At 44.4% G+C, this 27,912-nt stretch overlaps 1 protein-coding gene across 1 annotated transcript in view; it reads right to left on the minus strand.

The window, feature by feature from the left end:
* Nucleotides 1–314: 314 nt before the first annotated feature.
* Nucleotides 315–27,912, minus strand: part of UBE2E3 (ubiquitin conjugating enzyme E2 E3) — a 41,720-nt gene continuing 14,122 nt past the window's right edge. The window contains exons 4-6 of the mRNA XM_026052084.1: nt 5,442–5,574; nt 3,475–3,622; nt 315–2,174 (exon numbers count right to left, since the gene is read on the minus strand). Of these exons, the coding sequence (XP_025907869.1) occupies nt 2,077–2,174; nt 3,475–3,622; nt 5,442–5,574 (379 nt within the window). The 3' untranslated portion in view covers nt 315–2,076. The remainder of the gene's footprint in view (nt 2,175–3,474; nt 3,623–5,441; nt 5,575–27,912) is intronic.

The following is a 27,912-nucleotide window of genomic DNA, read 5'->3' on the forward strand; positions in this document are numbered from 1 at the left end:
CATTAAAATTAGGATTAAAACCTTTATTGTTATACCATAATATTTTATGATATAAATCTGTTAATTCCGTAGGCAACATAGTTAACATGTGAAATACATGGTTTGCACTTCACTGGGAAGTCTCTGGAGCGGCGCAAAGCGCTGGGCAGCATCGCCGTGCGCGGAGGAGCGCAGTGAGCAGACGGCACGGCCCACACACACGCATATCCCCGGGTCTCCTTGCCAAGCTGTGCTGGTTCTCCCTGTGTTCAAGGACACAGCGAGAAACTCGGGTCACCTTCAGCGGTGATTTCCAGCACTTCATCTCCTGGCATTAGGCTGTTACCTAGTGCATGTGTGTGGACCTGCCAGATCTCCTGTTTCTCATTCCCTTTTGCACCCTGACCTCTAGAGCTATCCTGTAGCTATCAAGAGGGATTGGTTTCTAGGTGGAGATACTTGGGATCCACAGTTCCTCAAACCACCTTTAGCAATCTGGAGAAAGTAGGCTGGACGATTCATGCTCAAAGGTCATCTGATACAAAAGCAGATCTACATTAGTGATGGCTAATTTTAGATTTAGATCTTTCAACAGTTTCTATTGCTTTAATATTTAAACTTAACATTCAGTTTTCAATATATTAAATGCACAGAGCTTCTTATTGATGGAAGTGCTACAGGATCTCCAAAAACGCCAGGTGATAAGGGAGAGAGAGTAAAGATTGAAATTAGCTGTAATTTTAAAAATCCTTTAAAGGGATCAAAAGTTCTTTTTATAATCAATATTGTGACTGGCAACCTACAAAAGCTTAAATTATAAAATTACTAGTGACTCTGCTTTTTCAAGTATGTGTACTACAAAGCTGTATCTTTGTTACTTACAGATGTTACAAAATTTTCAAGGCAGAAAGAGAAGAAGGGGGAGGAAAAAGTAGTCCAAAAGTCTTACACATTTCATTTTCACTAACAAAGTTATTTCCCCCACAACTGTTTTTATGTCATAAAAATGTAATTAAATTTATTCTCATCCTTCCTTTCTTTCTGGACAGATGATAGAGTAGTGTTCAATCGTGCTTTGGAAGACCATTTTCAATGGACAATTGTAATTCTCCAGAYTGGCAAGTCACACTTGCTCTGATCTGAAATGAAAGCACCAGACTCGGTAACGTTGCCCTAGTCCTGTGGAATTAAAGTTTGCAGCAAGATTGAGGCACCCTGGCACCCTGAGGCGAGCGGCTCCCAGGGCCCTGGCAGGAGCGGGGCAGCTCCAGCTCCAGCTCCTCCTCCTCTGGAGAGAGAGAGGGAGCGAGAGAGAGCGAGCGAGAGCTCCACAGCACGGAATTTAAGGAAATGGTAGAAACGACATTTGTTCTGTAAAAGAAAAGCAGGGGAAATTTAAACRATCCACGGGTGTGCATTAACATTTACTAGCAAGCCTTTGCTTATGTGTATTAATTTAAAGATTACCCACAGGGATCTGGGATACAATGGCCTTGCCTTGTTACTATAATTAAATTTATTCAAATATTAATTTAAAATAGGAAAACAAAGAAACTGCTCCTTGGGGAACATGTTTATTGTGTTTGAGATGATACACTGGGTGCTCTCTGAGCTACAAAGGGAAAAAGGAAATCCTTTCATTACAAACTGACAAAGGTAAAAGTTAAAACAGTTTTCACAACAGCATGTACCACATATTGGAAATAGATCTGGGTTTAATACAAATGACATAATTCCTAGTAATCTACAGCTACCTTTAATAACTTCATACAGATAATGAATTAGGCTAAAATGCACTATAATATTTGGTTGACTTCAGGAACAGTATCCTTAGTACATCACAAAATACATTTTGATATCCCAAAGAAGCAAGACTTGCAAGTAGGCATTTTAAACATAACTAATCTACAGCTACAAATTTCTACTCTTGACAGCATTTACCTTTTTGGGGGCAGTATCCCAGTCTTCAAAAGGATAAAAGCAGAGTAGAATCAGTTTAACATATACACAGAAGTCCGTATTGTAAAGGCTATAAAGATCTGTTGCACACTGTAAAGCTGCCTTCTGCACCTTCACACTGCACAAGTAGTTTGTCATTTATGTTGCATATCTCTTGGTCCACTGTCTGGCTATCCTGTCATGTTCTGCTCTGTTGGTCAGATACTGAGTGGCTATGCTTCCGACCARAGGATCAGCTGCAAAAGACACGAGAGGGTATGTCAGGAACCATCCCACAATGAAGAGCCAGGGCTCAAAAACCACAGTCTATTCCAAAACACTTTGTTAGGGCAGCAAATGCTGTGAGATGTAACGAGGGTCTWATCATACAAGACATTTCCAAGAGAAAACACACAAGGCACATTGAATAGGAAGATGTTTTAATCTGGTTTGCTAGTCTGAGTTTTTGTAGGTTAAAAGACAGGCAGAGAGCTTTGTTCAAATGCTGCAGCTGCTCTTTTCAGCTAAAACTTGGCAAAAGCAGCAGAGGTAGTTTTGTGAGATCACCAGCAATCCAGGAACTTTTCTGTCAGGTACAATTTGCTACTACTTTCAACAACAAATGTTGTCAAACTACAAACCTTCCCCAAAAGCCTTTCATTTTCTGAAAACCTAATCTGCTCAAGGAGGGCAAACATCCCCTACACAGACAGACGAGCTGCCAGCTGATGGTGATGGACCTGCAGACAGGTACAAGAGYTCCCTTGCAGGCTGCAGAACGAGGAGCTTGTCGCAGTCACAGCAGGCAGAGCCTCCTCTCTGGCCGGGAAGCTCTGGTCGCCTGAGGCCAGGATGYGTCCCCCAGACCAGAGCACCCTGGGGAGGGCAGTGCAGTGCCACCATACCAAGGGGCACCAACATTTTGTATCTAACACGCTGATTTGTTTCTCCCTGTTCCTTATCGGTCTTCTCTAAATGAATCTCAGCCTCACCCCTCGGTTCCTCTATGGAGCACAAGCCATTGGCATTCACTGCATGACGACGCTGCTCATACAGTCGTTGCTGTGAAACCCTACTGCTTCCAGGGAAGTTCCTCAAAGCCCAGCAGGAATAAGGGGCTTTCTCAGAAAATGGCAAACGTTGGGCCCATCACAGCTGCAAGCTTAAACATTTCAGCTGTTATCTGCTGAGAAGGGACTTCCTGCGGTCACTTCCAGTGTGAATGATTTATGACTCAGTGAATTCAGAGAAATCCTGTGGCCTTCCTGGATACTTGGTTCACTTGCTGCAGTGGTTGGGATACAGGCCTGCAATGGATTTCTTCTCTACCACACCTCTGAAAGAATGGGCTTAACAGTGCTGGTTTTCTCTTGTGTCACAGGAGTGAAAAGAGCCCTTCAGTGTGGAACCACATGCCAAAAGAGCAGCATTTCCTCCCCAGTTTTAAAGAATTATTAATTTTGATTTAATCTACAATCAGACATACAAATTATACATGATATGTATCATGTGAAATAATGCAAACAAGTAAGGGGTGATTCTCAGTCAGTTCCTTACCAGGGTTGCAGTCTGTCAAAAGAGAACAAATGGAGAGCAGAACCTTTGAAATAGTCAGAGCAGGGCTCCAGTTGTCTTTCAGAATATCCAGACAGATGACTCCCTGACTGTTGATGTTGCAGTGATAAATTCTGGTACGGAAAGTAACCTGGAATCACCGTGTGAGAGAAAGAAGGAAAGGAGACGTTAACTGCTGCCTCGCAGGGCAGTCCCGGCTCTCAGGGAGCAGAAGTGTCTGTCTCAATTCTGCAGGACTCCTGTGGAGGCCACTCCTCTCTGTTCATTTTCTAAAATCATTTCACTTGAGAGAAAAGGGCTTATTGGTTTGTTAGTCATGGTTACTTTTTAGRAGAGCTACCATGGAAGTCTGTGCTGCACAAATTACCTTCCCAGAGGCAACTCTGTCTGGTAACACTCTGTCATTCTGTGCACTATTTAATGAAGATATTGAACTGCATGTCAAGGATTATCTGCCACCAGCAAAGTTTTATTGCACTTATCAAATACAAAGAAGTAGACAGAATTTCTCCTGCTTATTCAATCATAAMTTGATCATTTTCTTACTTCCGAAAAGTAATACTTAAAACTAGAATATAGCATTTTTCTTCTAATTAGCATCTAACTAAATCTTTGTAATATCTTTTATTAGGCAGGACATAACATACTATCTAAAACAACGATATGATACCATCTAAAACAATGGTATCATAATGACACCATACTCATTTTAAAATTATTTCACACTAGTACTGGTAAACAGTGAAGTATAATTCTGCATAAAGGAGAAGTTAGAAATATTTGAAGTGCCATAAATACATAAAGCAGAATAAGGTGAACTAAATATTGGGTTTTTGTACCAATCCATTAAATGTTTTATAAAGCCACTGAAAGTCCCAAAATGACCAAACTGAACACAAATCCTCATGATTTTCATGGAGAAATTTATCTAAAATCTCCCTTAGGAGAATTTTATCTCAGTCCTAAATCAGAGAACATTAAATGCTGTGAATTTTGGAGATGTATACGTATTTCTTTATATATTTATATATATATACACACATATATATATATATACACACACATACACTGTATACTTATTCTTTATGTTATAGTGCTTTAGGGAATGAAGAAAYAAAATACTGTATTTATCATAACAACACTATTGCCACAGCCGACATAAGTATTAGGAAATATTGTGTGCTTGAACATATTTATTCTTTGTAAATGTCAGCAATGTCCTTCTGGTTTCATGGACAGAATTTGTAACATGGCATGGTGGTGGGTGAGAGGGCTGACATGGGAACACCCATCAGCTTCCCTGGCATCCATTAGGAAATCATGATTTCATAAATGTCCCTATTAATTCTAAGCCAGGAAATAAAATGTAAGTTAAGATTGGTTTCATTTTATAGACAGAGCTTTTGCTGCTAAGTACTATCAAACCAGGCTGCTGACCTAACCAGCTGCACCTACCCTGATATTTTACAATAGTGCGTGTTGTCACAGTGTTCAGCCAACCTGAAGACACACTTAACACTATCAAAATGAATCTACTTGTAGCCTTCTTTAATTTTGGTAACGATTACCTGAAAAATATATGACAGCTTTGGCTTAGAAGGGAGAGATGATTGCACATATATTCAGTTAGGTAGACTGAGAAGCAGTCTAAGAAACCTAAGAAGGTTTCTGCACTTTTCTATTAAAATCKGTTTTTTGACTCTTACAATCAGAATGACCACCTCATTTATCCCTTGGAAAGGCTCGGGAACCAGCAGTGCTGTGGCACTCATCAAATAAACCAGGCACGGATTCTTTTTTGAAATTGCAAGCCAGGATTTCAGGCCCTTTAGCTTTCAGAAGACCATAAGCAAACTTGACTTCCAGAAAGTGCTAAGCACTCACTCTTTACAAGTAACATTCACCTGCATGGAAAGAAATGAACAACACTGTAAAAACCTTATCCTTACCTTTGGTGGTTTGAATGGRTAGTCAGATGAAAATGTGATATCCAGGAAAAAAACACCTCCTTCATATACAGAACCTGGGGGTCCGAGTATAGTAGATCTCCATTCATAAATGTTATCTCCCTTAGGACCAGCACTGCGGAGAGGCGGAGAGCAGAGCGAGAGAGTCAGGTGCACCTCTGAGACAGGTACTTCATGGATTTCCTTTGATATCTATTTGCTTTGTTTAATACTAACCACTTGCATATCCATAATGTTTGCCTCATTTCCGACCAATTTCAGTGGTTTCAGTGTTTTAAATAGGTACAAAACTTGGCCTGGACACAACAACCAGGACACTTGGCTGTCCCTGGACTTTCGTGCTTTGAACACAAAGGATGGCCAAGGAGCAACTCCTGGTGCGTCGCTGCCTGAAGCTCCTCCCAGCTCTGGGYTCCAGCAGATCCGGTAGCTCCAGAGCATCCTGGTCCTTCCTGTGACACAGTTCCCATGTACTGAAGCTGCACATCACAACCACGCTCACTGAGCCCATCACACCTGCATAAAAGTGGGACCTACGAGCACACCGATACCCACTCATTGGCGCTTTTTTGCTGCCTATKGGGTGATACATTATCCACTCACTGTGTGAATTCACATTTCCTGCTCACACAAACAGGAAAATGGGATGGGAGAGACTGGATGAAGTAAGCTGGAATTTCCTCGACTTCTCAGACACTCTAATTACTGCTATTAACCACAGCAACCATCCAACCTCACAARAAAATCAAAGCAGAACCTTATTTCCATAATCTAGTCTCAGTGTAAAACCTGATCTACTTTTCATGGAAAACAAGGTGCAGAACCCCAGGTGCTGCCCCGTCAAAGCGAGTGCAACGGGACGAGCGCTGCGGCATTCCTGCCATCTCCTCCCAGTGCCGAAGCGCCGTCGCRTCGCCCTATGTCCCAGCAGCCTCCCAGCCCCACGTCCATGGGGCGCACAGCGGGCCTCGCGCTCCCACAGCTGGCACCAGCGACTCCCACATCCCGCTGCGCGGGAAGCGCGGGCTGCAGCCGGYGGCCTGGGGCTTCCAGCCTGGGAACCAGCAGCAGCAGCCGGCGACTCCGTGGCCAGAGCCCGGCCACTGTGACCTTGCGGGCAAACCCGGGAAACAACCACAAGYCGGTTTTGATTATGCATTCCCTTTCAGTTCGTAATTTCCCAAAATGTTTTTATTTTGTGACTGCTTCATGTACCAAATGTTTAAACTGTTGCAGTCCTTTTCTTCCTGGGACAAGAATAATTATGAATTCTGGCTGACATCCTTTTTAATTAAAAACAAAGATTTGTAGCACTGCAGCTATTTTCCTTTTGCCAAAAGGAAAGCGGAGAGCAGCAGTGTGCTGGCCTTCAGAGCCCAGCCAAGGCAGAAAAGTTAGAAGTGATGTTAATGAAATTTGGCCATAAAACATTACTTATATCTTTCTATTTGCAATGCATACACAAAAGGGGAGAGAAAAACTAGATAAATTTTAGAGAAAAAGCGAAAATCGACAGGTGAAGAGGCCATTTTTTATGATGCAAGGAACTGTTTGCACCCTCTGTTTGCACCAGTAGATAATTCCATTCGTGCTCTCTAAGAAGCTATTAGCGTAAGATCTAAAAATACTGGGCAATAATGATAATATTTAAAACCCACAGAGGCCACCAAGATGTTTTAGTTAATTCTTGACATTCATCAAGCTTATATCTAATTAGCATTATGCTTGGAAACCAAATATTTATGGAGCAATTGGATTTCTGCACTCACTGTCCTAATGGCTGTTTAATGCAGAGGTTGGTGCTCTTGCCTCACGTGGCAGCCACCTTCCTCCCACACACCTTTAATGGCTGGATGTGATTCAATCAGATTAAAGAGAGCTGAATTAAATTAGTGACATATTTCAGCCCAGCGAATCCGTCACCATCAAGTGTGGCTCCAGCAACTAGTCCTGTGCCAAACTCTCCGGGAATCACTCTCCAAGGCAGCACAAGGGCATCTATCACTTCCCAGCCACAAGTGAAGCGCAATAACTCTCTGCCTGTTATTGTCTGCCATGCTCTTCTATGCTACTGTAGGCAATATATAAAGGGTAAGGCTGCAACGTGAGCAGGGGAATCCTGATCCCTGTGAGGGGAAGGAAATGCTGTGTTCAGCCTCCCTGGCACCACTGCAAAAGCATTCCAGCAATACCAAAAGTAATATATAACTGTCATAGACTGCAGCAACATCAAAAGTAATATATAACTATTATAGTAAACACACTTGGGTAAAGGTAAAAATTGTTAAATTGGAAGTTTGGCCATTGCATTACTCCTGACAGCCTTGTGAAATACCCCTTTTAAGAGCCGGAGTGTTGCCTCACTTGGCAGCAGTGCAAGAGCTGCCCCTGCTCCACTAACAACTCGGCAACTGCAGCAACTCCCCCATGGCTGGTAGGGGGAGAGAGGAGACACCGGTGGGACGGGACCCGCCGGGCTCTCCGCTGCGCTCGCGGGCTCTGCTGCAGCCCCGCTCCCACAGCCACSGCCGCCTTGCGTCCGACACTGCCGGGGCCTGCGGGGAAGCCAACAGGACTGCACGTGATCCTCACGGAGCCACCATAAAGGCCCCAGAAATAGGGCATGTCCCCTCGGGCCTGTGTGGTTAAAGGATCCTACTCCATCCACTCCATCCCAACAAGAATCCTGGCAGAGCAGAGGACCTGCTGCCTTCTTCAGCGCCCTGGCCACACAGCCCCACCACCCGCCTGTGCCGTTCATTGCTACCAGCCCACTGCTCTGTGACCCCAGCCTGCGGAACAGCCCGCTTTTAGTGAAGACACTGGCAGCGTATTCTCAAACTAATAAAAGAAACCACCAGGAATGCTTCATTTTTAAAAGCATGGGTTAAAAAAAAAGAAGCTAGGAAAATAAAAACAATGCAATTTGAAATGACAAAAATATTCTTTACAAAATTGAGATGTTTTTACTTAAGACATAAAAACTGCATCAATTTTTTAATAAATTGCACAAATTGACAGAATAAAGCCAGCTGGCTACATCTGCTTCCTCCGCAAATATTCATTACTTTGCTCCGCAGAGGGAGCTCTACAYGATCCAGCTAAGACAAAGCCCTTGCGCCAGCGCTCTGTGCAACTAGTCAGCTGAACAGATTGAATTTACAGGCGTGACTTCAGATGGCGAATTTGAGAAGACACGAGGTTAAACTCCAGGGGACGACAGGGGCACATCAGGTTCTTTAAACCTAACACTGCTGAATCCCRTGTCTCCGGTTGCCCGCGGATGAAGGGCTTTGCCAGCACGGAGCTGGGAGCGTTCACACGGAAGCGGCAGCATTTACACCGCCGGGACGACTCCCAGGCTCCTGACATGGTTTCCTACAGAAATCAGAACTCAGCGTTTTTTGCAACCACTAAATCAAAAGGCATTAAAGCTGCCTGTATGGAACCAGCTGCGGGATGAGAAACCAGAACAAGAAACTTGCAGTTTACGTGATCTTAGCAGCCTGCTACTTGCTGCACTCACTAAATACACTTGCTGTCAACAGCACTCCTCTAAACAGACAGGACAGGGCCAGAACATAACTTCGTAGCACTGAGACCGTGGAGACTAAAAAGAAAGAGGCGAAGGACATGTAATTTAGCTATATCAGTGTAAACTTTGCGGTCTTTTGTTATGAGACATGATCTGGGTCTGTAACAAGATATAACTGAGGAAAAAAATATATGTATTTTTTAGGAAGCTTCCTGACAGACATAATCTTGTAAGAAATGCGGCTGGTACCATAAAGCTAAAGGCACTCGTCTATATCCCAGGATGACCATCGGGGATGCTAAGCACTGACTGAAGTGGTAGATTCCCAGTGTGTGTGAATCCCAACTTATCAGAAAGCTCCAACAGAGAGTGAATCACTCTGAATGATTCAATTCTGGATGACCAAATATTTTTCTAGCGTCTCCTTTCAAAGGCCCCACTCTTTGGACCTATGCTTCAGGCTCCCCAGCTAGATAGCATAAGGACGGCAGCTCACAAACCACACGGGACACATGGAGCAAGAGGCAGGCAGGAAGAGCAGCCTCCCCAAACCTCAGTCCCAAGGTAAGATTCAGCACAAGTGAACTGAACAAGTGAACAAGGGCTCTTCACACAGCGCCCCGCACAGCGCCCCGGCCGCAATGGCTCACGAGGAGCTGCACAGCASTGCACATTTAGGCAGGGCATTGCCAAAGGAATATGTTAACTTTTTCTGGTTTTCTTAATTCAGCTGTAGGTGCTGAGACAAAGGAACAATTAATGTCTGCACATATGTTCCACAACTACATACTTGAAAAATCCAGGTCRTAAAGCTACACGCTGAGTTTTGCAAAATCCACAACACAGCTTCAGGRATCAAATTTTACAAATCCTGCTATAAAAAAGGCACTCAGCACACCACCGCTCTGAAAGGCTTTGGTTTGGACAGGGAAATCYCAGTTAATGTTCTTGGATGGCGTTCTAGGTTGGCACAACCCCACCAGAGGCTAATGGGGCCACAACATGTCCAAGCAGGACACGTAATGCAGGGAAAGGCACAGCCGCCGTGTGCAGTGAGCCTGGTGCCTGCCCCTTCGTGCAAGCCCCGAGGAGCCCGTCTCCCGCGCAGGCAGCACGCGGCAGGGCTGCCGGCACCAGGAGCGCAGCGGCAGCGCAGCCCAGCACCCCCAGGCCGGAGGCTGGCACTTGTAGCCCACACCTCCTAAAAATCAGTGGGAGATCAGCGACCCGCCAAGGCCCACACACTGTTTTCAGGAAATGCTATTTTGAAGACAGCTTGGCCATATCCTTTTTTAGAAAAACTCTTTGCGTCCAGTGACTTCCATTTGCTTTATTCCTCAGTTTGCATGGCTTTCGGGAGCCCCTCCTCTCTATATCCACAGGAATAGTGGCAGTGCCTCTCTCCATACTTACAGAGCACGAGTGGTAAGCTCTCTATGCACAGAAACTGTATCACTGGGTATCACTGGCAGAAGCCTCAAAGGTAGCCCTAATTTTTGGATGAGAGCATCTCGCTGTGGTAGGATACATGTGGGTTGGCTACAGCAAAACATCAAATTCATCTTGAAAATGGTTTTTGCTAAGGTACTTGCTGTTATTAAGGTCTGCAGGTTATGTGCAATTTCTTACAAGGAAATAGTTTCAGGCTACTATGTTCTTTATATAGCTATAACAGTTATTATTTTATCTGCCACTGAACTATCTCCTACGCCTGTTTGGTAAAAGGAAAGGTTATTTACTGCGGCTGAAACATCCATAAAGACTGTGTGTAACAGAAGACACATGGAGTCGAGTTCACTGTACAAACCTTTGCTCCTGTCACTTCCTTAAGTCTATCATGCCCTTAAGACTGAAATCTAGAAATTGCTGTTGAAAAAAGGCCTATTTTTAACTCATGGATCCCCTGCTAATTCAGGCAGTTGTGAGTAGTACAGGACTTGTGCCTGAGGCCATGGTTTGATGCAACAGTAAATCCAACTTGAATTCTTCTTGTACATCAAAAACAGCACGGCTGCTCAAAGCAAAGTGCTGATCTGGTATGAACGAACTTTGCCAAGCCATATACATTCCAAAAATGTCAAGGAATTAGCTTTGTAACACGAGGCTTTCTGCTTATTCAGGTATCATTTACCCTCCTGCAGCCAGCAGAGAGAGGACATAAACTTCACACTGCCTTGGAAATGCCATTGCGAGCTCCCATCTGCCTCGCATCGAGCTGCACCATGCGGGGATCTAATAGGTGCAGACCAGGAGTAACCATCCTAAGGAGTGCAGTGCCTTAGGTGATTAAAAGCCCTAGCACTAAGCTTGGCTTTAGCTGAAGAATATGGCCTGTCATTACTGAAGGAAGCGAGGTAGCTTAAATCGTTTGCTAATTGTGTTGATGCTGTAATACGCAGATAGGAGTAATGTATTTTGTAAAGCTAGTCTTTTTTTTCTACGGCCAAAAGCGTCATTAACTGTGTTTATTGCTACTATACACTAAACTATAACTATAGTTGAACTATTGCTCAACTTTACTTTCCTATTTGCATTCACATTAGTTCCTAGGACCTATTTTGCTACTGTTTGCAATTTCCGCCCATTTTCCAGAATAAACATTCATGGGGGCAGAATTCCTGCAATTTTTCTTTTGAAAAAATAACSAGAATGTATTTTGATAAACTGCAACAAAAAATACTGAGGTTCAGCCTGGTAACAAAGGAAGATTTTGTCCGTGCTCTTGACAGAGGAGCTGTAAATAAACACGCAGTGCGCGGGCAATGCCCATGTTTACCAAACAGGACTTGCTCTTGAGAAAAGAGAAACCACAGCACTCAGAGGCATGAATAAAGCTATAAAGCTCTCACTAAACACCAGCTTTATTTCTAAATACCTTCAAGTCGGCACAGATTTCCCTTCCATATGCAAACACTACAAAAAATGTCTCTTTACATACTCCCTATTAAACACCAAGCAAACTGGGTTAGGGAGTATCAGAAACCATTTGCTGCTCCTTGGACATGTGCTCACAACACATTCAGGATTTGGGATAAAATGAATGGCCACTTCTTATGCCTCCTTGTCATCACAATTGAAGCACTGCTGCTACAAAGTGTTTCAATTTGTGAGGACTGCAAMGGTAGAATTCAAATCCACAAAGAAGAAAATATTTAGAGAACTATGGTTTATCTAAAAGTTTATATAATTACCTCCCAAATACATTAATTATCATTATTTTTATTCTGAAAACTATCTATGACYCCTGTATGTATGGTCCACCCTTGACTGCTCTTTTTCTTTAACAGGTGTGTCATCAAGGCGTCTCCTCTGCGATAAAAGGAGGTTACCCCTTTTCTGATGGAGGCAAAGGGAGGCACGTGGGCACAAGGTGGTCTGTCTAATGTCACGCTGAAAAGCTGGGCCATGGAGCACGACTAGAAGGTAAATCCCCCAAACCAAAGCTTAGGCACTGGCCTGAGATCACACTGTTGGTGCCTCATGCAGTAGATCTAATGTATCCCCATATTTCGGTCATTTCCATCGTGCATCGCGAAATTTCCATGTGAGAAATTTAAATGACATTGAGGAATACATATTGGGATTTCCTAGGAATATCTTCAATGTGACTTTTCATGTCAGCAAAGAAATCTATTATTYCCAAAGCCCTTTACAAACACACTTAACATGTGGGAAGAGAGAACAGTTAAAACAAGCATCTCACTGAGTGCATCTGATTAATCTAAAAACTGACTTTAAAAAAGTAGTTGATTTGTGAACAATAACTGGGTAAATTTCAACAGACTAAGCAGTCAATTAAAGCTGTTCATGAAGGCCACAGTTATCTGTTTAAACAAAATGCCTAAATTTGGGGCAATTAGAAATATTGATGTAAGTATTAACATCTCTTTCATCACCCTTTGTGGATTACATTTCAATTTTAAGAAGTATATCTTCAGTTAGAATTTCAAAAGAACCCCACAKATATGCAGTGCTTTTAAGTGAACATTACTTCACCAGGGAACCAGCACAGACGAACAGTCCAAGCCTAAAGCAGCCTCAGTGACTAAACCAGCACCCGGGGTTGGTGCTGTGCAGACATGTTTGTACCACAAAGGCAGCGAGTGCAACCTAGGGAGCAGAGTCTATGCAGGGCTTGCCGAAGGACCAAGCAAGTTACTGCTGGTAACTCGTGTCACTGAAGTGCAAGCACCTCTCCGAATGATCAGCATCCAAAGCATCCTTGTGCTTGGGGAGCACAAGGGAACCTCCTCCTCCCGGGTCACACAGGATTAGGTTTCTGTACTGTTTCAGAGCAGTGTAGCAAAAAGTTGCCTTTTTCCTTCCTCTAAAAATCAACTTTTAACTTTAGCAACAAAGTTACAGCTTGGCTATCTGGAAAGAGAAAATTTCAGCTGAAATTGGCTAGTCAGGGAGCACTGTCTACATTAAAACACTAATACTCCGAATGAGAAGGGATTTAATGGTCTTGAACACGTGTATTAATCTTGTGCTTTTACTTGTTTCATACGAAGTTCCTGAATGTCACCACCTAACCAGCAAGCCCTGAGTGTTACCCCTCAGCAGAGGGCTTTGCTTCGGAGCACGTTGCAAACTCCCCAAGGGAAGCGGTTGCTCGCGGGCCGCGCCAGCCGCCCGCGCTGAGGGCTGCAGCCCGGCTCGGAGAGCGGCCCCGGYGGGAGCAGGGAGCCGCCTCTGCGACGTGGCAGCTCCAGCTTGGGACGGCTTAAAACCTGGGAACGTGGGGCTACACCCTGCACACCAACCCTGAGATGTGCCATAGGACAGCTTAAGGAACATGAACTCTCTTGTCTGCGGTGCCTGCAGAGGTGRGATTTTTTTCCCCTCTAGATCTAGCTGTGAAAACAGGAGATTATTAATCAAATGCTACTGCTCTGYGAGGATCATCTCAGCTTGCTCTGTCTACAAATCTGGCTCTTAGGGACTAAAAAACCTTAAAATAAACCCCAGAGGTCTTCCTACTGTCCAAGCAGTAGGATGAGAAACGACTGTGCTGACCTGCAAACAGATATGCTGGAGGATTACGGTTTCATGAAGCTCCCATTACAAACTCCCAGTGTGGCAGGCACCATATGACACAATCCCTGTGCCACGAGACACGGCGCGGCCCTATCTCCCAAAGAACAAAGTTCAGCTAGAGCGGACTGGGCAGCTCTGCCTCCCATTACGCTCCTTGTGCCTTCACAAGATAGAAAACAAAAGGTAGTATTTGCTGGAAGGAATCCAAGACAATCATGCAGAATGGCTTGCAGAAGTAGAATTACACTACAGGAAAGAAAGTGTCATTTCTGAACCATGTAAATTTAGTGTACTCAAGCCTATGCAGAAATGCCATGTATGGCAAAAATGTTATGCTCAAACAGCAGAAGTGTTTTCCAATTAGACCAATGCACTATCCAAACTATAACACAGGAAGGGAAATAATTCAAAATGTGGTACCACTCTGCTACTGGGAAGCCATGCTGAAGTGATGACACCACTAATTTCTGATTGTTTCCATATGCTTTTCTTATGCTCAGTGAGAACAATTGCTSCTGTCAGCTCTAGAAAGCCCACTCTATGTCTTTGTGTGTTAAAGAAATGACTTAGATCATCTTCCTCCAAGGCATTTTGCTCTCCATGATATCTTGAACGCTCTAAGCACTTCATATTTTTTTTAAAGCACTATTAACACATTTCAGGCATCATTATTAAAAGAATTTCATGAGAGTAGCTTTGTGAAAGAATCCTTCTAACGCTCTACAGCAGTCAATCTTGAAAGCTGCCACATGTCTCAAACGCTTCAGAGCAGAGAAGCTAACTCTGAAGAACTGCCCCACCGAGGCATCACCCTCCTGCCTCATCCCAGTGGAGACAGGAGACACAACTCACCTTTGGCACAAGGCACTTAAGTACTGGCGGTATAAAGAGAGTCACGAGCAACATGAACTGGAGCTCAGCGATGATAGAGAGCATCTCGGGTATCTCATCCTGAAAAATCTTTGGGCTTTTAAAGCTTAAGCGCCACCTGAAATCCATCCAAAAGCCAGGGGACAATCCTGTTGGCACCTGAGACAGTGCTGCCCAGCAGGCACGTTGGCACGGCCCCCCAGCACAGCTCCGAGYAGCCTGTGCCCCACAGCAGTCACAGGGTGCAGCGGGTACAGGCAAGGGCCACATCCAAACCAACGGGCTGCGCTCAGTGCGCCAAGGTCACACAAATCAAAGAGAACTGCCCATCGCACATCACAAACCATCCCACAAAGAGGAATCCCAGCCTGCCCTTGCTGTCTGACTGATTTTGCCAAGTTAGGGCCAGGACTTTAATGCACCACCACTGCAGTCAGTCATGAAGCTACATGCATAGTGTCCTCCTAGCTCAATTTTTCAAGCTCTTCTACGTCTTTCCACTCCCTTCATGGCTTTCTCAACCTCCCTTCAGAAATAACCATTTTCTGCTAAAATGCCAGCGGTGGGAGCAAGCACAATTCTCCCCAAATCTGCTGACATTTGCTCCTTCTGTTCCCCTCTTCTGGCCCAGGTGGAGGAAGGCATCCAGTCTCAGCAATAGGTTCTTCCTTTTCCCTTGAACAAGTYACTAATACATACTCACCCTATTTTTCTTACAATCGTCTTTTCTTTGAAAGTCTAATCTAATCTACTCAAGGGAGAAAAAGGTAAATGTATTAATTACAAATGAGCTAGCTAGGTGTTTCATATCTATTAAAATTATTCATCCGATAACAATATTTGAGTATGTTTCACCATCACTGATTCCARCAGAAACTCAGTTATTCACCCATGACAATTTAATCCTTCGACTGATAATCAAACTGAACAAAATTTGTATACAAAACCTTTCCTCTGCACCTGCTGTGAGAAAGCAACAGGAAGCAAATAACAAGGAAACAAAGAAGTACTACAAGTTATAATATATTTTCTTCATGGATTTTTATTCCAATAGCAGCAATGATACTCTTTGTGCACCATACAATAATTCTTAATTGCTTTACGTCTGTTGCATTATAGTAGAATAATAATTATCATGTTTTCCACTATAAACTCATTTGGAAGAGGATGAAATACTGTTTGTGGGTAGTTTCATGTCGTTAACCTCAAACAACTAAGCTAACGCAAATCTGTTACAGCTACCTGGAAGAGCTGTGTCTGTGAAGAGTGCTGACACTGTCAAAATCTATTTCTTAAAATACTTTATTTAGAAAAACTGTACTATATATAACACTATATATTGTATATATCATATATTCTTTATGTATAATCTAGGTATAATATATAGAGAGAGCCAAGATCGCAGTTAACAGTCCTCTGAAATGACTATTAGGAAAAGGTGGATGTGGATGTTGTATCATACAACACCAAAAATARCTCTGCTGAGACAAGGAGGCGTTTGTTTATTAGGACAAGCAAACCACATTGTGTCAGGAGCTGCACTGCTGCAAAAACAACCACAAGGAAGGAAAGTTCTCACAAAGGCATGGGGAGCAAGAAGCAAGTGGCTGCAAAGGGAGCCCCCCAGCTCCCTCATCTTCCAGAGCCTGTAGGTTACTCTGCTGAACAGAAGGACTGACAAGATGCCCTATATGAAAACTACCACTTTCTCATCAAGAGTGGCCCTCAGCAGGGAGCTTACAGCTATCTTGGTCAGTCTCACAGATACCTCCAGCTTTCAAGGAGCACAGCAACAACAGAAACAAAGTGTGAAATAACTCCAAAATAATATACAACTTTTCTGTAGGTTGATGCAATATTAACCTCTGAAGCTTAATTATCATTATTGAAATTTCAGTAAAATCACTCTACTGTTGAGCAACAAACCCAACACGTTATCAAGCAGGGACTTGTGCGCTGCAGCCAAGGATACACTTGGCTCTTGCATTTCCCTGCTCATTTCAGTAGCGCTGTTCCAGAACAAACACACACTCAAAACATTTCAATAATCTGGAACAGCTGGATGCAATCTTGATTCTTACTTAGAATAGTAATGTCCAAAAGCATGTCCAAACTGAAGCAAAAGCCATGCTTTCAGGTCCCAGTTAGGCAGGCRAATTCACACCACTTTTAGAGGTCCCTGCAAACTGCTGTAGGGGAGAGAACCACTTCCAATACACAGTGTTAGCTCAAGGGCTTACACATGTATTTTATGTTGGCTGGAATAACTTTACAACTACCTTATGTAAAATATGTTACAGCGGGTTTTTCTACTCTCCTCCTTTCTAAAGTTTTACTTTGTCCTTACCTATTGATAATAAAGCATGACAGTAAAACACCTAAACATTAACCATGCTGGGTAGTTTTGTGAAGAATTCCCACAAATGTCAGTACAAGAGGGAAGTATGTAAAACAGTTCAGCTTTTATGGCAGGAAATAACCCTGGAAGTCACCCAGCTACTCCACTGTGCTACTACTCTAATAATATTACTTTATCCCATTCCAGTATTATATCTTTAGTCCTTAACAAGCGCTAGGAAGACCTTAACAAGTAGCAAGTGCTGAAAATTCATAAAAAGACAGCAATTTCTGGTTTTCTCTATAATCATATAGATAAAAATAAAGAATGCTTTAATGTATAGCTAATGAATTAACAGAAGCAAAAAAAATGAAAATGAAACATACTGGAGATTTGGATAAAAAGTGAGGGTGTAAACCTCCTTTATTCARATGGAGTATTTGTTTTATAGAAAAACTCTTTCTACAGTTTCTTAGAAAATGACAGAAAATCTCTTCAGGTTAATTCACTGTTCTACAGAACAAGGACAAACCTGCATTCTTATCACTTGGGTCTCTTGATAAACAAACTAGCTCCCCAGCTGCTGCTCCTCTATTACTTAGGTGAGTCACACAGGCGCCAGCACAGTGCTCCAAGAGTGCTCAAGCACACGTTTCTCTACCACTTAAATAATCTTCCCTGAAATAAATACATCTTTTCAGCTATCACACGCTATAAAACAGTTCAAGAGCCTTGCAATAATCATTTCATTAGTTTGAGACGCTTAAGCGTTCCAGTATTGAAACATCCCATATAAGCCTCAGGAGACAGGAAGGGTATAAATTGTACTCTCCCATTCCCTTAATGAAAAGGCCTAATAAAAATGTAAACTAATTCTCTCAGCTGCCACTATCCTGTCTGCTGAATGAAGTCTTCTTTTACACCCTCATGTATTTATCCAACTTTACAGCTACAGTACGAGCACRGCCGCACGAGGTTACTCATGCAGTGCCACAAGTTGGCAGGAGTTTCTTCTCTCACTTCTAGTGCAGCTGTGTAGGGGCACAGAGGGGGTCGCCCGCCCTGTTGGCAATCCCAATCCCTCCTCCGGGCACCCGGACGCGAGCAGCCCCACGGAATCCCCGGGCCCCCTCGGCCCCGCAAGCGGCCGCGACCTCGGGCTCCTCCGCTCCTACCTGCTCGGCAGCCGCCTCTGCCTCCCGCGCCGCTGACGCGACGCCCTTGCCCTGCGTGCCCAGGGTCCCTCAGGGCAAGTGGGAGCTTCAGGCAAGCCACAGACTGACTGTGTAGCAGCAAAAGGGAGAGGGGACATTCCAGCTCCTCCTCGTGCCTGACCTGGCAGCGAGCTGAGAATGCCAGAAGCACCTCTGGACAATCTGAAAAATAATCAGAAAGCCCTGGAGCCTCTGGCTAAAAGCCAGGGGTAATAAAAGAGGACCTGAAACACAAGGATGATGCAGAAAAGCAAGTTGTCTGGAGAAGGAGTCAGGAAATGAACGTAAGCAAGGACCACACTTTTCTCTGAAACAACAATGAACAACTGTAATTTCAGAGAGCTGTTGTTGATATTAAGAGCAAACGACAGTTTTCTGACTGTCACTGGCTGGAAGCAAAGTGGAGAAATTCACACGCTGGCCCTGAGGGAAGAAATCCGAAGGGTTCTGTGAGATCTCTTGGAACACTGATGTACACCGTGCAGCTGAGCTGCTTGTGGAACAAGAAGGCTTTCGCAGTGAGGGAGGCCACTTGTAAAGGAGCCCCTCAAACCTGCTGCTCACACCCCCTTAAAAGATGTATGTCTGCTTCCAGTTCCACTCTGCTGCAAACAATGGTCAAATAAAAATTTATCCCAAAAAGTTGTCCTTTGAAAGGGAACTTTCCTGATTTCAGCGACCACAAGACCTCTGGAGGAGGGGAGCTGCTCAGCATCCAGGCCAGCAGCCTCACTCACAGGCAGGCAGAGGCACAAAGAGTAAACCCACAGAAAGCTGGGCACTTTGTCCTCCGTGCCCTCCGCCGTCACAAGCCCCTCTGCTTGGTACCCAAAATGGGCCAGTCTTCCAGGCAYTGAAATAACCTAAACCTCTTGTCACTATGGAGATGCAGACAGCTCCTACCCAAACAGGAGCTGCCAGGCAATAAGTGAATGAGGAGAAGCTCGCAGCAGCTGCAACTGCTCTTGCAGAGTGAGTGTCTGAGCTGTCCTTCTCTTGCATCTGACATTTCACCATCCAGCCACCCACCCAGATTACAGCCACGCACCTACCACCCCCTCTGCCACGTGGCCTGGTGCCCATTTAGGTGCTCTGCTAATAAATGCAACAGCCAGGAATGAGGGCACACAGGCAAAAGGGTTTCTGAGCCCCGTGTCTGCATCACCCGGCACCCGCCTGCATCTCCTGCACATGTGCACAGAGGTATGCAGATCACMCTTTCTGAACCTTACAGATAGTTATCCTAGAAATTGCTTGTATCATGTGGAAATGACCTTAATTGACTTCTACCAAGGATCAACATCCTTGGCAAGGCACTACGAGAAGCCTGGATGCTACATCCCTAAGCAGGATAACGGCCTAAGCTCCCTCTCCAGATTATGTCTGACCTGGAGGTCATTGAGACCCATCACGCAGGCCTCGTTTTCCAGCAAGCAGCAAACCCAGGGGCTGCAGCCTGCAGACTCCATGGAGCCAAAAGGCTCCTTGTGAACGCATTTGTGTTGGGAGCAGCACGACAGAATACCTGCCAGGAGCCCTGTTAAAACAACTGCTACAAAAGGGGAAGGTTCTGCAGCACTGAGGAGGCCTGGCCAAGCACAGACGGATCATGAAGGGCAGCCCGTGATACCTTTCAACCCGCTTGACCGCTGCGTAGGGTCTGCCCACCCCTCTCCCACATTTGAGCCCAGAGACTCGTGCGCTGAGTGTTCAGCCCTTCTGCACTTACTGATGACAAGAGAAGGTGCAGGTTACACTTACTTTTACAGCTCCATTAAAAGGGCACCTGCAAATAAAAAAAAATCGAGCACATTTAGTGTTATGTGCTGAAGACCCCCATAGAGATAGGGTTAGATGAGCACTCAGCCCTGATGGGAAAAAAAAAAAAAGAAAGAAACTGGCACTTGACACTGAACATGTGCTTTTAACATGTGCTTTGGTTCTCCTTCTTTGCCTACTTCTCTAACGTGCGGCTTCGTAAAAATATATATTCACCTACAGTATTGTTCAAAAAGTTGTTCCAATAAGATCTAGCACTCAGCTGCAAATCTCTGAAGTAAACAGTAGCTTCAGTGGTGCAGTCTCATCAACATATATTAGCATTGTATCATAACAATGATCATAATATATTATCCTTAAATCATAATAATGATAATATATGAATTTGGTAGCATGATATCATGTGATATAATGGTATTATACCATCTCCCCTAGCTCTCCTCTCTGGCTAAAGGCACCTCCRTGCTGCTGTTGCTCACTGTCCGGGCTTGGGGCCAGCACCGCCGGCAGCCTCCTCCTGCCTTGGGGCTGCCACCCTGCTGCCAGGCACCACCCCCCAGCAACCCAGGAGCAGCCAGACACAGACACGCACGCTGCCTTCCACAAAATAACGTCAAACTCTCAGCGGACAAGGCTTGTTGAAMGAGTAGATGCCATGTTTTAGAATAAGTCTTCCAAAGACTTTCCCACAAAACAATGCTGACGCGGCTTTTTGCTTTGTCCGTCTCATTTAGCACCTTCCAAATAGCAATTCTGCTAATATTTTAGCATATGATTAAAAGGAGCTAGTTGTGTCTATAAAGACAATCAAGCAGGAAACAGTGGCAGAGACTTAATTTTCTGATACGAACAGTGATGACTGCAATTGCTACTGAAACCTGGGCCGACCCCAAGCTCAAGCGACTGCCTAGAGAGCTCTAGTCCTAGCCCAGCCCCTGGGCAAGGGCTTCAGGAAGCCTTCCAGGAAGCCAAGGAGAACACAGAAACTGCCTTCAGGCAACACGGCCTCTCGCCTGCTCGCCCCCAGGAAGGTGATTTAGAAGGAAGCAAACGAAGACACACAGGCTGAAAGGGTAAAATATTCCGGAAATAATTTATTGATTTAAATTAATTCTTGCTCTTTGCAAAATAAAACAAGTTGTTAGACTACTGTTAGACTACCAGGGAACGCCATCTAGTGAAGAGAGTTGAAAAAATCATGCCCCACACTTTRTTATGACACTCATTCTTGCAGAGGAAAATTCCTGTTAGTGGAACAGGTTCAAGAAGTGAAAAATCTTCAGCACCTGGGAGCATCTGCAAATGTAGAGCCTCACTTGGAAACAGGACTGAGGCACTTTATGACCCAGGGTAATTTACAGAACCAACAGCCCAGAAAGAGCTAGGTTAATCGCATCAGAATTTAACGAGCACATGGTGTAATCTTGAAATGATAGCAGGATACAGTGCAAAGCCCACTCAATCACCTGCCAGGGAAGAGAACAGCTACAGAGAAGATTTGTCTGATAAAATAGTTTACATATTTTTGGAAGATTCTGTCTGTGTATGTAAAATATTTGCTTGAAGTATTTAACTGGTTTTGCCATCCCAAGGACAGAGAAAAAGAAAAAAACGGGCCAGTGCAGACTGAAACTCACTGCTGACCTGAAGCAGGGAAGCTCCTCAGCAGGGCGCCGCGCCAGGGACCCCGGGCTCGGGTCAGCGCCAGCTCCACGAGCTCCTGCCCCGCTGCGTTTCGGGAGCGCCACTCTGCGCCCTCCATCCGCACTGCAGGACGTGCTGCACTCACCTGTTCTCCCCTGCTCTGCTTCGTGCAGGACTTTCTGTGCTTGAGCAATGTGCATTGCTTCAACAGTCAGGGCCTCATCAGCCCACAGAGGACAGAGCAGATGTTTGACTGTGACACGCAATGGGCAGCATTGCTTTGCCAGTGCTCAGTCATGGGTAATAAGCTTCAACTCATACTCTTGGTCCTGCTAGGATTTAACTTTCTTGTGCCTAATTCTACCTGCTACCTGCAAGCCTTAAATGGTCAAGAAACACTTTACTCTGCAAGGCTGCCATTAGTTTGCAGTGAACATCCTAACAGTTAGACCACTGTCTGCAACCTTATGGTACTGGGTATTCAAACTACCTTGCAGAAATAACGGCTTCTTATCAAATAACACTTAAATATACATATGTCAGGGACGAAATTCTGCATTTCAGCAGCATGTGCACACCTGCTTTATCAAGCCAGATGACATGCACAGACCAAGCATTTTTGTCAAGCCACTTTTCAGAACCAATCTTACTCATATGATATCAAACTTCATGATGTCTTCAGACCAGAAAGTAGAAAGACTTGAGACAAGTAAGAAACTCAACGCTGACATGCAACCCAAAATACAGCGTTCACATGAAAGCTGAAGGGAMCAGGGAAGAGCTGAGTCTAGCGGAAATGCAGCCATGGGAAAGTGACCTTTTCTGCCACCAGCTGGACTGCCGCACTGCAGAACTACTGGAATTATGTAGATCCTTCTACAACAAAGTGTCACTAACCACGGCTTTGATGCATTTCCTGGAAAGCCACACAAAGCACAGCAGAGCTGCAATAATCACTCACACCCCTGCTGTCCCATATGTCCACAACTGGACATACGGGATGTTTTGATGTTCCCTTTGTTTCCCTACTCCCAGACACTGAATTTTTAAAAAATGAATAGGGGGTATTAACTAGAACTAGACCTAAAATATATTAACTAGAACTAGACCTAAAATATAGACACATGCTTGAGTACATTACTCACGTACAATGAACATAATATGCATCTCACAGAACAGGTTTAAGAGCATTCCAGCACTGTAATTCCCTTCTGAAGGGGCCTATTTTAATATCAAGCCCCTAACAGAATGCTAGATGGCTTTAGAAGGACGGGATATTTTCCCCTCCAATTATGAAAGAAGGAAAATATTTTGTAGATCTCATCCTGCCTGCAGGCTATTTTTTCCTCTCCTTTTTAAAATGTCAACATTTAGTATTTAATTATAAATCCTGAGTTTTGCACAAAAACAGCATCTTTCTTAAGCTCTTGTTTGCTCAGTGTTTCTCTGACCTAAAATTGTAAAGCACTTTCCTAAGACTTTTATAATTTCTTTCTTGTTACAAAGATATCCCTCTTACTAAACAAGCAGTAGAACAAATCCTGATTCTACTTAAAGCATTGGAAAAAGCAAAGTTTCTGCCAACAAACTCTCCCCAGCCATGAACGTTAGTGAATGGACATCGCGGCTTCCGAGGCCAATTCGGTTTGCCCCAGCTAAGGGTCTCACCCAGGAGCAGAAACTACCAAGACCCGAGCAAGCAGGCCCGAGGTAACGGCTCCGAGCGACCAAGCCTGAGGTAACGGCTCCACATGGGTGAGCAGGGAAAGCTCCCCTGCATCCACACCTAGTCCGAGGGTCCCCCCACACACGAGCACTGCGCAGGGTTCAGTCCTGTGATATCCTGGTGTCACTGCACAGCTCCACAGCCCAGGCCACGCCATGGAGTCACAACTGTGCCATGAGGGCCACCACGGCCTTGGGGTCTTTCCCGAGGAAAGCAGAGGGCTGCCCAAGAGGGGCTGCTGCCCACAGCAGCTGCATCGCTCTCCACCTCTCAGACGCGCTTCCCTCGCACACCGGTGCGGTTTCTCASCCAAAGCACCTGAGCAGGACTATAACCCAGAGCATTTGCTACCCGCTCCTGTTTCTATATGCTTGCTTTTCTCTGAAGTGCAGAACAAAGAACATTCGCCTTGAAAAACACCTGTGAAGCTGGAGGTGAGAAATCCCATGAAAAGCGCACAGCTCTAATTACTTCTCTCGAGGGGAGAGCGCAGCGTTTCTGCATCTCCATCTTGCTCCTCTTGGCCTGCAAATTTGTGAGACTATCTTTAATACAAGTGGTCATAGCTGTAAGGGAAAAAAATACCCACGTTGCATCCTCAACTCATCATCTAAATAACAGAATGTAAACTCTCTCAGAGAATTAGCTTACATTTGAAACATTTTCAAAATATTGTTTTAGCTGGGTACAATAGAGCACCATACGACGTGACACAGCAAACACGGGGCTGCAATTAAACAGCTGGCAAACAGCCAGGAGGGGATAAAGGCCCAGGCTGCCGCTTGCTAGACAATATATATGGCTATTTTGGCAGCCCAAGCTGAATGTGATAATTGAGCCGTGACACATGGAAAAGGCCACGGTCTCCAGGGCAGGCGGCGCTGAGAAGGGAACAAGCGGCAGAGCCCACGTGCGGGCGGCGCCRGAGCCTGGGGGGCCCTGGAGGAGCCTGGAGGGCCCTGAGGCCCGAACCAGGACAGSCCGGCGGGGCAGGGGCGGCTGTCCCTGGGGCCCCGCACCGCTGCGGGCAGCTACACGCAGCCAAGGAGGAAAACAAGTGGCTACAACAAACCTGATGGCAGTGAATATTGGGAAAAACAAACAAACAAACAAAAGGAGATCTGAAGAGTGTGAAACCCTGTCTTGTTTTTTTCTGTATTTTTCAATATCAGTAAGGTTTTTATACAGCAGCATCCTTATCTCCAGAAATTATACTGCTTCTTGATTTGATTTGCAAGGGAAAGAGCCCCAATCTACATACTTCAATGTAAAAGAATACCTACATATCAATATCTAAAGAATAAGCAACCCTTCACAATCATCTTTTTGCTGTAAAAAGTGATGACTGCTCTGCTAAAGACACGAAGAACCCAGTAACACTGATAGCAGCTGCAGTTTGGAAGTCCAAGTCTACAGTGCTTTTCTAGGCAACCTGCAAAGACTATTTCCCTGCATGTTTTATTAAATAACCTAAGGACACAACCCTGAACAAATGTACCATGACATGGTTTTAAGTCAATACCCAACAGTTACGTGATCACACTCTATCAAGGCAACGTGCCGACACCAACTGCTGCAAAGGACTCGAGAGGCTGCACACTGACAACCCGCAGCCCCTTCATCCACAGAMCTCCCACAGGCTACGGGTATTTCATGATCTAAAATTATGCACGTATAAAACAAAAGCTAAAYACTGGCTCTGTAATAGGCAAATCTTTGAGGATCTTGCTTCCTAATCTTATGCTAAACCTAACCCCATTAACAATGTACTCAAATTAAGAAATTGCTTGTGCATCTTCCCTAATCAAAAGCTGCTGAATATCAAGAGACATTAAAAAAAAGTTAAGGGAATTGACACTCAGTCCCACTAGCACCAATATTAAGAAAACAGATGCACCAGCCTTCATAATTTGAATAGTAATGAAACAGAACTGAATTCGGCAATACTGGGAAAACTGCTGGAAATGACCCTGTATACTAAGCAACCAAGGAGGAGCCAAAAATACAGATGGGAATTTAGAAGCGACCTTAAGTTTAACCAAATTTCTTGCCTCTAAACTCCTAAATATGAAGATGCTCTAAGATTCAGGGATTTCCTCCCAAACTGTTCCCCATCTCCAAAGGCTCAAATGCCCAAAGCACATGTCACACCCAACAAGCACTGCAAGGCTGCCACACCAGGCCCAAAGAGCCAACATCAAAGCTCCACTGCACACTAGAAGCAGCTGCAACAAGCAACTGTAATAACTGCATAATCTGCGTTTATAGTATCCTATAAAATTACCTTTAATGGCTGAGATAGTCACTTCATAAGTACCAGTAAAGAAAATGCAAAAGCTTGGAGATAAGGTCAGAACATGCACTTTGGGCTGCGTCCTGAGGAGACGCATCAAGTGTGTTACACTGTCTGAGGGAGAGCAGATTTCTGAGGGTGTGCAATACACAGCACCAAAGAGAAAAATGAACTCAGGATACGAATTTCTCTGCCTCACAGATTAAAAGGAGCTTAAAGGGACAATTGCAAATATAAATCAATCCTGCTGATCCATCAGAAATATCCATATTATTGCAGGCATTATGGCRTACTATAATAGCTCAATTCATTAAAGGAATTGAGTCTTGCTTTTCTTGTCCCCTAGACAGTGGTGGATGCACAGGCACATTACTCTGTGGGCTGTGCCAAATTATGTTTAGCTTCAGTTGAAATGGGGCCAAGTCGTGCTCCCTTCAGAGAAGCATTGAAGCCCTCACAGTTTCCTGACAAAGGTGAGAAAGGTACGGGGTGCCTTTTCTGACTCTGATCTTGTTGTTCTATCTGATCTTGAAAAAAATATTTTAATCAAGATGTCTGCATACCTGCAGCATCACAAAAATACAGAGACATGACCGTAACGTGGGGCAAGCTGTGGGCATTAACCCGAATGAAGGGATTTCAGGGGCATGAGCAGAGCTGGATGCCATTCTGACAACACTGAAGTGAAGCGGCCTTCAGCCACCCCAGAGTGCCACACAAGTCCCCCAGGTGAACCGCCAGGCCCAAGCACTGAATTACAAAACATGTGGGAAGGTCGTCCCCTGATCCGTGGCTGTCATGAGGAAGAAAGCTCTGATCCGCCAGCATTTAAAATCCTGCAAGGAAGAGACTTCGCACCAAAAAAGAAAGCTTCTACGCTACAGCCCAAGGCGCTAAGGGGAAAGGACCAGTACTAAAAGGGAGAATACATAAATTCAGGCTACTCGTGTAGTCTCACAGCTGACAGGAAAAAAAAAAACTTTGCAAGCTACAGAAATTATACTTTTTGGTGGATTTGGTATTCCAGCCTGACTGCAAACACCCAGTTATTAAAAGAGAATTAAATGTCATCCAAAAGTAAATTTTCATATAGGTTAAGGGCAAGTATGATGGAAAGGTGTTTCAGGACAAGAAGCAAACATAAATAAACAAACAGCAATAMAGAATGCGAACCTCTGAGGACTGAATTCAACTGTTCCAGACAGAAAAGGAAAGACTGAGTAACACAGATGAAGACCAATACTAGAAGGAGAAGGTAGTTTATTTACATCTATCAGGGAATCAGGGAGGTATTTCTTGTTATGACTACGGTAATTCTATTTGACCTTTGGGCATTAGTTACTGGCTGCAATTGCAAAAGAAACTTTGTCTATAAACACAGGGAATTATAGGTAAAAGTTTTATTCTCTGCTGCACACCGYAGTGGTTGTAAATAGGTGTGCCCTGGTATCACCGAGGACACTAATCCTCCTCACAAAGCACCACAGCCTGGATTAGATAACATTCTCTGCAAGGTAAACCCTCTCTTTATTTATATTCTGGCACACTCTCCCAATGTTTACATTTATTCAACAAGCCACCAAATTACTCTTTTTTTTTTTTCTTTATATTTTACATTTAATAGAATAGCAAAGCTCTGAGCACCTGGACCATAATTAAATCTATAACTCATCCAGCAGCACGAAGACTAATACATAAATAAATTAACTCCACCTGCCAGAAGAATTCATAGCAGAGGGAACAATTTATTGCAGACACCAAGAATGAGAACGGAAGGCTCTGCTGTAGAGCTCCTGCCTTTCAAGTTATACTTGGGAAGATCTTTTCCCCCAGTGCCCATTTTAACGGGRTTGGAGACTCCAATGCCAAACCTTCAACACGAGGCGAGGAAATTGGAGGAGCTGCGAACGTGTGTCCAGACACAGCAGCCCGAACGAGAGCAGCGCGCGCCGCACGCGGGGCCCGCGACGCAAGGCAGCCTCCCTGCCCTGTGCAGGGCCCGGGGCTAGCGGGC

This window comes from Nothoprocta perdicaria, unplaced genomic scaffold (genome assembly GCF_003342845.1).
Source record: "Nothoprocta perdicaria isolate Ctin4 unplaced genomic scaffold, notPer1 scaffold_83, whole genome shotgun sequence".
In the NCBI taxonomy this organism is placed as follows: Eukaryota; Metazoa; Chordata; class Aves; order Tinamiformes; family Tinamidae; genus Nothoprocta; species Nothoprocta perdicaria.